This window comes from Nannospalax galili, unplaced genomic scaffold (assembly GCF_000622305.1).
Source record: "Nannospalax galili isolate Female #2095 unplaced genomic scaffold, S.galili_v1.0 scaffold18, whole genome shotgun sequence".
Taxonomy (NCBI): Eukaryota; Metazoa; Chordata; class Mammalia; order Rodentia; family Spalacidae; genus Nannospalax; species Nannospalax galili.
The window spans coordinates 9,130,217-9,144,314 of record NW_008346548.1 but is presented as its reverse complement, the minus strand read 5'-3'; the positions used below and the strand labels follow the sequence as shown (position 1 = coordinate 9,144,314).

Genomic DNA, 14,098 nt, shown 5'->3' with positions numbered 1-14,098 from the left:
TGTCTTCAGGGTGTCTGTCCTTGCTGGTCACAGTCCAGCACACAGAACGCTATGTCACCCTGTTTGCTTCTGTCACCCTCAAATGTGACTACACCACCTCTGCTCAGCTCCAGGATGTGGTGGTGACCTGGCGCTTCAAGTCCTTCTGCAAGGACCCCATCTTTGACTACTTCTCTGCCTGTGAGTATCCTGGGTCTTTTCTGTCTGGGTCCCAGGCATCTCTGAGCCATTGGGGTCTAGGAATCATTGCAGATCACAAATCCTCATAATAAGAAGCTGCAATGACACCGTCCTTCTTTACAGATACACAAACAGACCTCTGGTTGAAAAACCAACTTGTTTAAGGGCATGTACTAGTTTGTTTGCCCCATGTTATTCTGAAAATATTTAAAGTATCTCAAACATAAAGTAGAAGACACAGCAAGGCCTAGTCTACTCGCCTAAATCAGCCCTGAGCTATAATGCAAATCCACCTCAGGCTGCAGGACCTCCATGGCTATTGTTGGGTGAAGACTCCTGGCTGCCCCCTCAGTCTGAGTAGTGAAGAGCTCTCTGCCTCCCTCCAGGAAGCCCATTAGCCCTTGGCCATCTCAGTGGTGTAGAGTAACTCCTTCCCTTCAGCCAATGTCTGCTTCTCAATAACAACAGGCCTACTCATGACCCCTCTTCAGCCAGGAACCAGAGTTCCTCCCTAGCTGCCCATTCCTACCTCCTCCAGGAACAGAGAAACCCAGAACTCCATAGTCGGCCTGAGGTGATTAGCCTTTTAGAAATTTTGAGAGTGCAAGGAGATACCCTGTTAGGGGAAGGAAGTGAGCATTCTGAGATGAGACCAAGGAAAGGAAGCCACACTGTAGCTCTTGTGGCTCTGGGGCTAATGTCTCACAGTAGAATTGGATGGAACCTCAAAATCTCACTGAGCCTGACATTGTCCCCCAAGGAATTCTTCCTAATGGAAGTATTGTTTCCTGTGGGTTAGTCTTGAAAACTTGGATTAATTGAGAAGGGAGGAGACTAGGGTAGTAGGCAGTAATCACTCTGAAGATTGAACAGCTCTTGAGCTCTTTAAATAAGTAAAGAGCAAGCAGACTCAAACCCCATTGGAGCGAAGCTGCGGGAAACTGCAAATGAGACCAGGGAAGTTGGGAAGAGAGAGATAGGGGATACAGACTGGATTTGGGAATGATGGCTCTCAAGAGGTTCGGGGTCTTATTGCTGAAGGTGGGGTTCCCAGGTATCAGCTAGATTCAGGTGATATCAGCCAGGACTTGTTAGGAATCAAACTGGGAGCCTACTCCAGACGTGCAGAATCTGAACTTTCTGTGTGACTGAGTCCTCTCTCCTCAGCATACCAGGCAGCTTTATCCCTCGGCCAGGACCCCTCCAATGATTGCAATGACAACCAGAGGGAAGTTCGCATTGTGGCCCAGAGGCGGGGGCAGAATGAGCCTGTGCTGGGGGTGGATTACCGGCAGCGCAAGATCACCATCCAGAACCGTGAGTGTGGGGGAGGCGGCAGGGGAACTAGGGTTTGAAGAGGATGCAGACAGAGGCCTGGCAGGCTGAGTCAGCACGGGATTCCCCTTGGTCTTCTGAGGCCTGATGATTTACTTGGTCACTGTGTTGTTTGAGGCAAGGGCCGAGCCAGATTCTTAGAATGTGCTCCACCGCGTGAAGCCCCTTCTCTGGAATTTGGCCTGTGGACCAGAGGATGTTCCTCAACCTTGACTAAAGGTCAGGATGTAAATAAGTTCCTTTGCTTTCCCGAGATTTGGAGCGAAGAGGTTGATCTGGCTCCTTTGGTGCTTTCTACAAACTGCTCTCGGGGCTCCCTCAAACACCAGGTCCCTAGGTTAGCTCTGGCCGTTCTTGATGCCTATACCAAAGGAAGTAGGAGTATGAGATTGTATAGGAGTTCTTACTCCTCCACTGATAGAGGAAACAGCACTGACTGAAAACAGGTCAGCGAGAATTACAGCACTTTCCCACAAGCAACAGATGGGCTATTTTCTCCGCCTTGTTTTTCCTCATCTGAGAGGTGGCCACAATGGAATCTGTCTCCCTCCACTGAAGCTAGTATCACTGAAATGTGATGTCTGGAAGGTGAATTTAACTCAGATCTCCTTTTTGTACCTAGCACAGGAAGCAGCCATTACAACCCTGGATCCACAATCAGATTCAGGCATGGTGGCCTTTCGGCACATTCAGGAAATATGAAATTGGGCAAAAACCTTTGGGTTTTTCTTTTTAGCCTCAGTTCTTATGAAGTGGGACATGCTGTCATATCCATCTCACAGAGAACTGTGACATATTGTGTGAAAATCACTTAACCAACAGTGAGCATGCAATGAACCTAAGTCCATAAGTTTATTTTAGTGATGGGTTAGCACCCTATATTTCTAACCTGCAATCCAGAGTTACCATGAAGTGTTATCTGGACAGAATTCAGAGACTATTGCAGTGAGCATTATATGCTGTGTTAGAATTTTCTGGTTAAAAGAAAAAGGGGGGGGGAGAATACACTCAGCAGGTGACTCGTGGCACCTACACAGTATGAGAAAATCAATGAATAGTTTATGATCATTTAAAGGGCCAGTCTAATCATTGCTTCCAACTTTGTAACACTTAAATTATGACCTTTTTTGTTTGTTTGTTTGTTTTTCTTTTTGAGACAGGGTCTTTCTGTAACCCCAGCTGGCCTGGAATTCACTATGTAGACCAGGCTGGCCTTGAACTTTCAGACATTTGCCTGCCTCTGCCTCCCAAGTGCTGGGATTAAAGGCAAGTGCTACCACACCCAGAAAATTATGACCTTTTTACATTTTTCCTCTGATATCACCAAGTAGGTCCTTGAACCCTTAGCCTAGGGAACATCTGTATCTCTCTTAGTTTCCATGTGTATCCTCAAAGACTTAGGGTATCTCTTCTTTCTCCAGAGATAGCTGAATTGGTTTTGAGCCAAGCTCAAAATTTAAATCCTCTTTAATTAGCAAGTCTCCTTTAGAGTTTCTGGAGGAGAATCTCCTCTGCTCTTCTGTGCTTATCTAATTCTGAGAAGTACCTTTCACACGTCTCCTCTCACTTTTGGGTCAGACTCTGTCTTGTTCTCACTCCTACAAGAAAGCAGTATACCCTCTTGACTTTTATTTTACCTCCAGGCTCATCATGACTTCCCGGAGTCCTTGTTTTCTTACCCCTTCATGCCTGAGTTTGTATCATTTGAGAGGACCCTGCTAAATCAGTTCATGGATCATCTAAAATATCTGGATTAGTCTTATCACACTAATATCCCTCAGAAACTCATTATAACTCCCATAAGAGTTAGGGCAGATTTACAACTCTCATCAAGCCCTCTCACCATTCTTCCTAATCTGGGGGTGAGCTTGTTTATGGAAAAGGTGGTGGGTTTGGAAAATCATGAGGAGAAAAAGTATCACAAAGATTGACGTAAAAGAGACGGAAACAGAAGTCAACGTTTGCTCCAGTGTTGCGAGACCTCACGTTTTTGTTTCAGTTCCTCAATAAATATTTCTTGACAGAGACTAAAGAATCTTGGATATGATACCTAATGTGCCCTCAGGGCAAGCCTGCCATGCTGAGGGCTTTGAACCTTGGCACTTTCTGAGGGTCAGAGAACAGGCAGTGCTATCACTGTGGGGTCTGGAGCTATTCTACTGCCTGACTGGTTTTTCAGTCTACCAGGACAGAGAAGGCCTGGTTCCTCCTCAGATCTCTCACAGAGCCTGAGCCATTCCATTTAGTGATCGATTGTCAAATTTGCTAAACTTGAACGTTTATATGACCCATTCATAGAACTTAGTGAGGTAGAAGAGTATTCAGTACTTAAAGTACTTAAATTCTGGGACTGGGGAGATGGCTCAGTGGTTAAAAGTACTGATTGCTCTTTCAGAGAACCTGGGTTCTGACATGGTGGCTAACAAGCATCCATAACTCCAGTCTCAGGGGATTCAATACCCTTTTCTGACCTCTGTAGGCATTGCATGGATGGGTGCACTTACATACATGCAGGCAAATGCTCACATACATAAAATAAAAATAAGTTTTAAAAAAGAACTTAGATTATTTTCTTGAGTAATATTTACTATGAAAGTGTTGGGCATCTTATCTATACTCATTAAAGTTCATTGCACAACTTGTCCCTTTGAGCTCCAGAGTGATTTGCTCATCTTAGACTGACAGGGGCTTTGGGTCATGAAGTTCACCCAGTTTGGAGAAAATAGGGCTTGGTGTTTAACAGTATCAGTTTTGAGACAGAAAATCACGGGATTGAACTGACCTCTGCTAAGTATTATCTATTTGTATATTATTTGCCCACTTCTTTAACCGCTGTTTTGAATTTCCTTATCTAAAATGTAGCTAAATAATCATACCCTTTTTCAGTGAGTATTAAATTTGATTGCAAATAAGCAAAAGCCCAAAATATTGATTTAAACAAAAATAAGTTTGTTTTGATATCATATACAAAATCGGAGACATACAGCCTAGTTCTAGGATGGTGGCTCTGTTCCATTAAATCCAGAGACCCACGGTCATTGCCACCCACCAAGACTCTTGTTTTCCTTCAGTCCAATACTGAGCTGTCACGTTTGTTTTCCAAATGCATTCATCAATTTTCTATTTCTGTAACAAAATGCCTGTGGCTGGGCAATTTCAGAAGAAAAGAGGTTTATTTAGCCTATCATTTTGAATGCCCAAAGTACCAGAGTAACTGGCATCATTGATTTGGCCACCACATAGTGAATGGCATCATGGGAAAAGTACATGCACGAAGCAGAGATCACAGAGGCGACAGGAGAGCCGGGGGCAGAGAGGGCCACTCTTACTCTTTTATAACAACCTATGCTGTTGTGAACTAACTGGGACTCTTTAAGAATTACTTTTTTTTTTTTTTTTTTTTTGGTCTTTTTGAGACAGGGGCCCCCTGTAGCCCCAGCTGTCCTGGAACTCACTATGTAGACCAGGCTGGACTTGAACTCACAGAGATCCACCTGCCTCTGCCTCCTGAGTGTGTGCCACATGGCAGTGCCCTGAAGTAACTTAATTACTGTTCTAAGCCCCACCCCTTAAAGATTCCACTACCTTCGAACAAGGCCACACTGAGGAGCTTCCTACACATGAAACTTTGTGGGACACACTCAAGCTGTATCCAAACCGTGGCACCAGCAACAGAGTAGAGAAAGAGGTGAACGAAGGGAGGGAAGGGTATTCACAAGAAAGTTCCTGCAACACTTGTTTACATTCTGTCAGTCAGAACTGAATCACTTGTCCATGTTCATTTGAGAGAAAGGAATGGGAAATATACTGACTTTGTTCTGAATGCTGGCTTATATTGCTATGAGGGAGTACCTGAGACTAGATAATTATTGACTTATGGTTATAGAGACTGAGAAATCTGATGAGGGTCTTAGTGCCACATCATCATAGCAAAAGAAGAGAGGGCAAGAAAGTACCAAACTCACCCTTTTTAATGACTCCAACTTACCCATGTGATGACGCTCTCATAGTTCCTTCTGCCTTCTTTAAAAAAATACCTTTTATTTATTACTTTTTTATCTGTATGTGTGTATTACTTGCATTCGTGTAAGTGCACCTGTGTCATGCAATGCTTTCGGGGTTCAGAAGAGGGTGTGATTCTCCCCTGGAACTCTCTGTCTCACCCATGTATAGGGTTTTACTGGGAATTAAATGAGAGTGTATCCATATGCTTATAAACTGCTGGTGGGGCTCAATGGAGAATTTGCCATCATTATGATCTTTGAGGCCAAAGGGAGGTCTGAGAAAAAGATCTGACACCTTTTTCTCATCTACCACAGATGTTCTTAGGAAGGACAATTCTAGGCCCTACAGCTCCCATGAGTCATAAGCCAACTCCCTGACCTCTCCTTTGACAACTGAGACTCTTTCCTTCCTTCCTGCACAGGAGCCGATCTGGTGATTAATGAAGTGATGTGGTGGGACCATGGAGTATACTATTGCACCATTGAGGCTCCAGGAGACACGTCAGGAGACCCAGATAAGGAGGTGAAGCTCGTTGTCCTGCGTAAGTGCCACTGAAAGTTTCTATCAGGCAACCCCATCAATGTACATTTTTGCATTCAAGAACACCCACCAGAAACAAGTGGCCCTGTGTTATTGTCATTAAATTGGGAACCTCTGAAGTTCCCTTGCCAGTGTTAAACATTTTTGTCACTATATTGCTCAAACTTAACCTGTAGTCAACAGCTGTATTTTCTAGGCTCTGGGATCTGGGAGCAGAGGCATCCCCCAGGTTCACCCCTGCTTGGCTTCTCGCTGCAGACTGGCTGACAGTAATCTTCATCATCCTTGGAGCCCTCCTCCTGCTGCTGCTGATTGGTGTATGCTGGTGCCAGTGCTGTCCTCAGTACTGCTGCTGCTACATCCGCTGTCCCTGCTGTCCCACCCGCTGCTGCTGCCCTGAAGCAGGTAAGAGAACACAGGCTGGCAGTGTGTTATATAGGATAGTATGAATGCACCACACACCAAGAAGATCAGTTTCTATGCTCAGCTCAGGCCCTGAGTTTTTCTAGATTCTCAACCTTGCCTTCACCCATCATAGTCTCAGAAGACGTTAACCTCAGTCCTGTAAATGATGCTCAAAAAGCTGTAAAATCACAAGGAAGGTGGCTAATAAAAGGATTTCTGCCTTTACACCTTCTAGGCTGCCTAAAACCTATGAGGTAGCTCTGTCTACTGTCAGCTTTTCCTCAGCAGCCCTGATTCGCCTCTGCCACGGTCAGCCCCTGGCATTGACCTTGCTTTGGCAAAAGGTAGCTAAAGAGAGTAATTTGCATGAAACAGTGATCCAGAAGGTTGCTTGTAAAGGAGAAACAAAACACCACACAACACAGTACATGTATGCGCCAAATGTATGCCCCAGCCAGCAGTTCCCTACCAACTTGTGTTTAGGAGATGAGTGTCAGGAATCAAGAAAGAGACCATATATTTCCTATTCCATCTGACTTCCAATTCTTTCTTTCTTTCTGGTTTTTTTTTTTTTTTTTTGGTCTTTTTGAGACAGGGTCTCCCTGTAGCCCCAGCTGGCCTGGAACTCACTATGTAGACCAGGCTGGCCTTGAACTCACAGAGATCTGCCTGCCTCTGCTTCTGCCTCTGTCTCTGCCTGACTCCTGAGTGCTGGGATTAAAGGGCTCCAATTCTTATTCTTAACGGATTCTCTCTCTCTCTCTTTCTCTCTCTCTCTCTTTGTCTTTTTGAGACAGGGTCTCTCTGTAGCCCCACCTGGCCTGGAACTCACTATGGAGACCAGGCTGGTCTCGAACTCACAGAGATCCACCTGCCTCTGCTTCCCCAGTCCTGGGATCAAAAATGTGTGCCACCATGCCCGGTTACTGATTCATTCTCTCTCTCTCTCTCTCTCTCTCTCTCTCTCTCTCTCTTTCTCTCTCTTTGAAGAATATTTGTTTATTCTTGGATAATTTCATACACTGTCCCTTGGTCAATTCCAACCCCAGTCCCACCTCCCACTTCCCTGGAACCCTTTAGTACTTCCTCCTCTCACCTCCGTGCCCTTTTCTATTTTTTTTTTAATAGCCCACTGAGTCCAGTTAGTACTACCTGGACACTCATAAGTGTGGGGCCATCCACCAGCACAGGAGAATGGGCAACATACCAATAGCCATACCCTGAAGAAAAATGGTTTTTCCTCCCCCAGCAGCTATCAGTTACCAATAGTTCCTTAGCTAGGGGTGGAGCCTCATGAGCTTTTTTCCATCCATTCTGGAGTGTTGATTGGCTTGATCTTGTGCAGGTAACCAAGCAGCTATGAGTTCATGAGTGCAATGCCTTGTCATGTCCAGAAGACAGCATTTCACAGCACTCCCCGTCCTGCAGCTCTTTCATTCTTTCTGCTCTCTGTTCTTGGTCCGTGAGCCTTGGGTGGGTAGGGGAGTATGATATAAATGTCTGAGCACTAAGAAGTTATTTATTTGTAGTACTTTGACCAGCTATGAGTCCCACATTGACTGCTGCCCACTCCAAAAAGAAGCTTCTCTGACTAAGGTTGAGAGCAACACTAATCTATGAGAACAAACATAAATATTTAAAAGGCAGTTTGATAATGTGTCCATTTATCAACAACAGTAGTAGGTCCCTGACTCCCCAAACCAGAGCCTATGACTTCCTCAATCGTGAACTTTTGAACAGGTTTACAGTATGAGGCATGAATTCCCACCTGTGCAGCTGACCTCAAATCCAATTAGAAAGTACTTAGTTCTCCCAGTAATAATTATGTACCAGTGGGCATATCTTGCCTGGCAGGTCAGTATTATAGTATGCAGGGTCCACTGCTGGGTAAATCCATTGATGATTTTTCTCCTCCAGTGACCTATGCAGCACCTGCTGGCATTATGAAAGCTATCCAGCTGGGAGGAAGTTTCTCAAATCAATTCCAGCTTGATTTTTTTCCCATGTTCTGCATGCAAAGTATTATCTTCAGCAATAAGGTCTTACCATGTAGCTATGGCTGGCAACCAAGAGCAATGGCAATAGCCTGTGTTGTTTTGGAGGCCTTTGGGACCTGACCAGTGATTTGTAGGGAAGTATCACACATTTGACTCTGATATTTTAATTTAATAACCCATATCTTCTGTGAGAAGCATTGCCTACTCATGCAGCGTACCTCTGTTCAAACTTAATTATATTTTTAATTAACTTACAAAGTAATTGAGTTTCCAAAAGGCTTTTTCATGCATCCTTTGTTTAGTTTACCTACCTCTTACTCCCATTCCTGCTTAAACTTTTAACCCCCAGCATGTTCCCCATTTCATCATTAGCTGTCAGGGGAATGCAAATTAAAGTACTCAGAGATTCCATCTCACATCTGTTAGAATCAAGAAAACAAATGGCAGCAAATACTGGTAAAGATGTGGGGAAAGGGGATTCCTTATCTAACACTGTTGGTGGGTATGTTCATTGGTGTGGACACTATGGAAATTAATTTGAAGGTTTCTCAAAAAGCTAAAAATAAAACTACCATATGACCCAACTATACCACTCTTGAGTGTATACCCAGAGGACTGCCTGTCCTACTACAGAGAGACTTGCACATCCATGTTCATTGCTGCTCTATTCACAACTAGAAAATGGAATCAGCCTAGATGTCCATCAACTGATGAGTGGATAATGCAATTTTAGTGTATATACAATGAAATTTTATTCAGCTGCAAAGAAAAAGGAAATTATGAACTTTGCAGGAAAATTGATGGAACTAGAAAATATTTTATTTGGAGAGGTGACCCAGCCCAGAAGGGCAAATCCCTCATGTTCTCTCTCATATGTAGATCCTAGCTTCAAAAGCTTAGATTTGCATGCTTAATTTGGAGTGTCTGCAGAGGTCAAGAAGCTAGAAATAGTACAGGAGAAGGGGAGGGGAAGAGGACTTAACCAATCTTTTATTCTACCAGGAAATAGCAACAGGTCCCATGGGTTGAGGGTCCCACAAGATTGCACCCAGTGTCAGGCTGTAATTCCAAGTAGGAGATCAGTACCTCTACTTCTCACTCACCATCTAGTTATACATTGGAGGATCCTACAACCCTCTCCTTATGTTCTATGGATTTGCTAGAATAGCTTAGAGAACTCAGGAAAAGACTTCACTTAACCCTCCTCCCCCCTTTTTTTGATACAGGGTCTCCCCGTAGCCCTAGCTGGCTTGGAACTCCCTATACAGACCAGGCTGGCATTGAACTCACAGAGATCTGCCTGCCTCTCCCTCCCAAATGCTGAAACTAAAGGTGTATACCACCATACCCGGCAGCCCCCCCCCCGACTTATTTTAAACAAATAGTTTTATTTTTTTCATTTAGAAGTGATAATTTATTGCTTTTCCTTCCAGAACTTTGTGAATTTACAAAAAGGCAGATCAAAAATTCAGTTTGCATTCAGTAAGAGGTGAGGCCCTGTGCTGTCTTATCCTTGGCAGTGGCTGTGAATTGATGTTTAACAGCTGCTCCCCACTTGGTAATAATGCCTCCAGAGAGCTGGGCTCCTTGCACATTGCCACAATATACATGGTTCTTAGTCAAGTCCCTGAAGTAGAGTTCTTTGGGTGCTCTTTTGCTATAAAAATGAAATTTTCAGTATTTCTAAAAATTAAATTGATCAATAAGTTCATTTTGTTCCAATTCTTTGCAAAGCTTCACATTCAACCCAAGATAGCTTGGATCTTGGGTTGCATCTTCTTTTCTGCCATCACCACCTACAACTGCTGCTGTTCGGCTTCTCTCTGCTTTGCAATGAATCTGAGCAAGTTTTGAGCAGCAATGGCCTTCATTTTCTCATTTTCTGCTGCTTCTGTAAGCTGGTCAACAAGCCCAGTTAGACCACTGTTTTCTGAAACTGGCCAATTTTGTTCACCAAGTCCTTGCACTGTTGCTTGAGCTCTGTGGATAACCTCTAAGTCCAACACCCACAGCTAGTTCATCAAAGTGCAGTCCTGCTTCCTCCAAAATGTCCTTGGCCATAGTTGTTTCCCTTCCAGGTTCCCTAGAGAAGTTCTGCTCTGAAGGGGTGGCAGTGGTGTTCTGGAGGTATGTCATAGAAGAAAGGGTCGGGAAGGAATAAAGTCTAGTTGCCTGTCATAGGCATTGTTCATTCAACATACATTTCCTGAGTGCTTACTAAATGCCAGCACTGCTAGATGCTGGGGTACAAAGATGAATGCACCATGTTACCTTCCCTGGAGCAGCACACAGTTTAGCTTCCAACCTCTCCCGCAGCACAATGCAGCCCAGGCAGCTGTCAACAGGAACTTCTCTCTGGTGACCACCAACAAATAGCTATTTTAAAGTTACTCACTGAACTGCCAAATGAAGAATTACAGATGGCAAAGTATGTGGAGAAGAGTGTAGAGCTCCCATCCACTCTCCAGGGGCATCTACCCCCAGTACCTCCACATATTCGGAGTCTCCAGATCCAGTCCTTTGGGATTTAAATATGGGCTTCCTGACATGGGCATGATTGATTATTATTTTATCATCTACCTTTGGTGAGCAACTCAACTCTTTCCTCCCTTGTCAGGGGTGGAACTAAAAACTTTAATGCTCTACCCATGCCTTTGTCTTCTTGGCAACCTAGTCTCATCCTGAAGAGGACCATGGCCACCAGTTCTAATTAGCATATGGAAGACACTCATCCCCCTAGATGGTCCAAGGATTTTAGGAGATGTATGTTAGAAACCAGGAACAGAGATGGAATGTACATTTCTTAATTCTATTACAATTTCACACCACTACTTAGAGATGAGTTGAAAAGAAGAGAGTATTGCCAGGTGTGGTGGCCCAAGCCTTTAATCCCAGCACTTGGGAGGCAAAGGCAGGTGGATCTCTGTGAATTAGAGGTCAGCCTGGTCTATATAGTGAGTTCCAGGCCAGCTGTGGCTACAGAGAGACCCTGTCTCAAAAAGAAAGAAAGCGAGAGAGAGGGAGAGAGAGAGGGAGAGAGGGAGTAAGAGGGAGAGAGGGAGAGAGGGAAGGACCAGCTGTGGCTACAGAGAGACCCTGTCTCAAAAAGAAAGAAAGAGAGAGAGAGAGAGAGAGAGAGAGAGAGAGAGAGAGATGAAGAGAGGAAGAGAGTATAAGAGAAAGGTGCCAGAGCAATGGTTCTCAAGCTGAAGCTCATGGGTGAATCATGTGGTGGGCTTGGTCAAAGTTAATTGCTGACCCCTGCCTGCAGAGTTTCTGACTGGGTAGTTCTGAGGTAGAGCCCAAGAATTACACAAATTCTCAAACATTCTCAGTGAGGTGGTGTGAGGCTTATATTAAGGGACAGGGAGAAGGATCTGAAGATTTTGCTTTCAATATGATCTTTCTTTGGACTGAAATTTGATCCTTTGAAACAGAACCATAGGGCCAGCGAAATGGCTTACTGGTGGCCACCAAGCCTAATGACCTGAGTTAGATCCCCGGAACTCACACAGTGCAAGGAGAGAACTGATTACTACAAGTTGTCCCTTGACCTCCACATACATATATTGCATGACGTTTGGGTGCCTACACGCATATAAATAATAAATAAATAAATAAATAATAAATAAATAAATAAATAGGGTAATTAAACAGAACTATACCATGCTCTAAAATTTGTAGTTCAGAATATGTGGTCAAAGCAAATGACTTTAACAAATGTTATTTAAGATCTTTCCTTAGTAAATAGATGGAGTAGGACCAACTGTTTAACAAGAGATTTTGTTTGTTTTAAATAACATTTCCTTTTCCTGATGATATAAAGTATCATATTATAGAAACTTTGAGAAATTCAAGAAAATGTAGGCTAATTCCAGCCCCCAGAAACAACCACTCTTGCCATCATAGTCCATGTGAAAAAAAGAAAGTTTGAAAAAAACGACAAGGAATTGCCTGCTGAAGATATAGGCCAAACTTAATCTGTAATGGTCAGGGTCAGTGATCTGAGTCTGGTTTCAGGCATATACTCAAAGGTTGCCTGCTGTTTTACAGGAAAAGAGAAATAACTTTCATTGGATGTCTGCGCTGTGTGTGGCCTTTGTGTCTGCTTCCTCATTGAATCCTCGCAGGGACTGTAGATCAGGCAAGGGACTAAAGGTCAGAGAAGCCTCACTGCTAGGAAGTAACTTTGGCCTTGTGGTGTTAAATCCGTGTACTTCTGCTTGTGTATGTATTGTATGTATGTATGTCCCACGCAGGAGCTGTCACAGCCTCTGTAGATCAACTGAGATTATGTAAACTCCTTAAAGAGGGGAAAATGGCAAAGGACTCAGTATGCACTGTGGGGCTCCCTACCTTTCAAGGACCTCTGGGGCAGAAGCCATGGAGACGTCACTGTCACTGGAGTGGTGATATGTGAGATGAGATGAGAAAAACCCTCCCAGGATGTCTTCATAGAATCTCTAGGTCCACAGGGCCATAAAAGCAGGCAGGACTGGGACAAAGCTAGCACAGATGATGGATACATGCAGTCAGTGAGCTGAGAAACAGGGGTTGGGGGAATAGTGGTTCTCCTTGGGGGCTGGAGTTTGTTCATTTAGAAGAACTGGTAAAATCAAGAAACATAGGCCGTAAATTAAGGTCTTTGGATTTGATTAAACTAGCTCATTTTTCAGTTTCCTGGCAAGTTAGCTGACAAAAGAAATTGCAACAAGGGGCAGGAATTATTAAGGAAAGCCTCTGAATAGGGGAGGAATTTCTGGTTGTGTTTTTGTGTTTTAAATCAAGAAAACCCTAAGCATGTTTACAAGCAGAGAACCAAAAGGGAATAAAGTAAGCCCCACTTAAGAAGTGATGATGGGGCTGGAGAGATGGCTCAGTGGTTAAGAACACTGGCTGTTCTTGCAGAGGACCAGGGTTCAAATACCAGCACCCACATGGCAGCTAACAACCGTCTGTAACTCCAGTTTCAGGGGATCCAACAGCCTCTTCTGTCCTCTGAGGCCATTGCATGACAGAGATGCACTTACATACATGCAGGCAACACATACATACACATAAAATAAAATAAATAAAATAAAATAAAAAAGAAGTGAGGTGATCACTGATGAGTGATGGTACCCATGGTGATGGTACCCATGGGAGCAGCATTAGGCCTACCGAGAATGGGAAGGGACAGGAGTGCAGGCAGCAGACTTCTGAAGAAAGGAGTCACTAAGTGTGGAGGATGATTAGCACATGAGGGAGAAAGCTGAGGGAGCTCAGGTCAGCTTGTCACAATTTCTGTAAATCAAAGTACCAAGCTAGAGGCAAAGCTCAGTGGTAGAGTGCTTTCCTAATATGCATGAGACCCTAGGTTCAACCCTCAGTACCATAAATAAACAAACAAACAAACAAACAAATACATGTGCTGGATGTAGAAGGGAGGCCCCCCCAAGGATATCAGAGATTCTTGAACTTCTCCCACCATAGCTCACCTCCCCAGCTTGTTCCCACCTTCCTGAAAGGGTTCACAGGGAGCTAGAGAGAACAATGAAAGTGGCACTAAATTTTAGTAGGCTTTGATAGTTCCCTTAATCTTGATAAACAACCCTCATAGGACTTATAGATGATGGTTTTTGAAATTGAGCCTGTTC

General features: G+C 44.0%; 1 protein-coding gene across 1 annotated transcript in view; it reads left to right on the top strand.

Moving 5' to 3' along the window:
- Ildr1 (immunoglobulin like domain containing receptor 1) overlaps nt 1–14,098 on the top strand; it is a 35,070-nt gene that overhangs the window by 12,140 nt on the left and 8,832 nt on the right. Inside the window, exons 2-5 of the mRNA XM_008842929.3 lie at nt 10–180; nt 1,348–1,497; nt 5,942–6,061; nt 6,319–6,465. Coding sequence (XP_008841151.2) covers nt 10–180; nt 1,348–1,497; nt 5,942–6,061; nt 6,319–6,465 — 588 coding nt within the window. The remainder of the gene's footprint in view (nt 1–9; nt 181–1,347; nt 1,498–5,941; nt 6,062–6,318; nt 6,466–14,098) is intronic.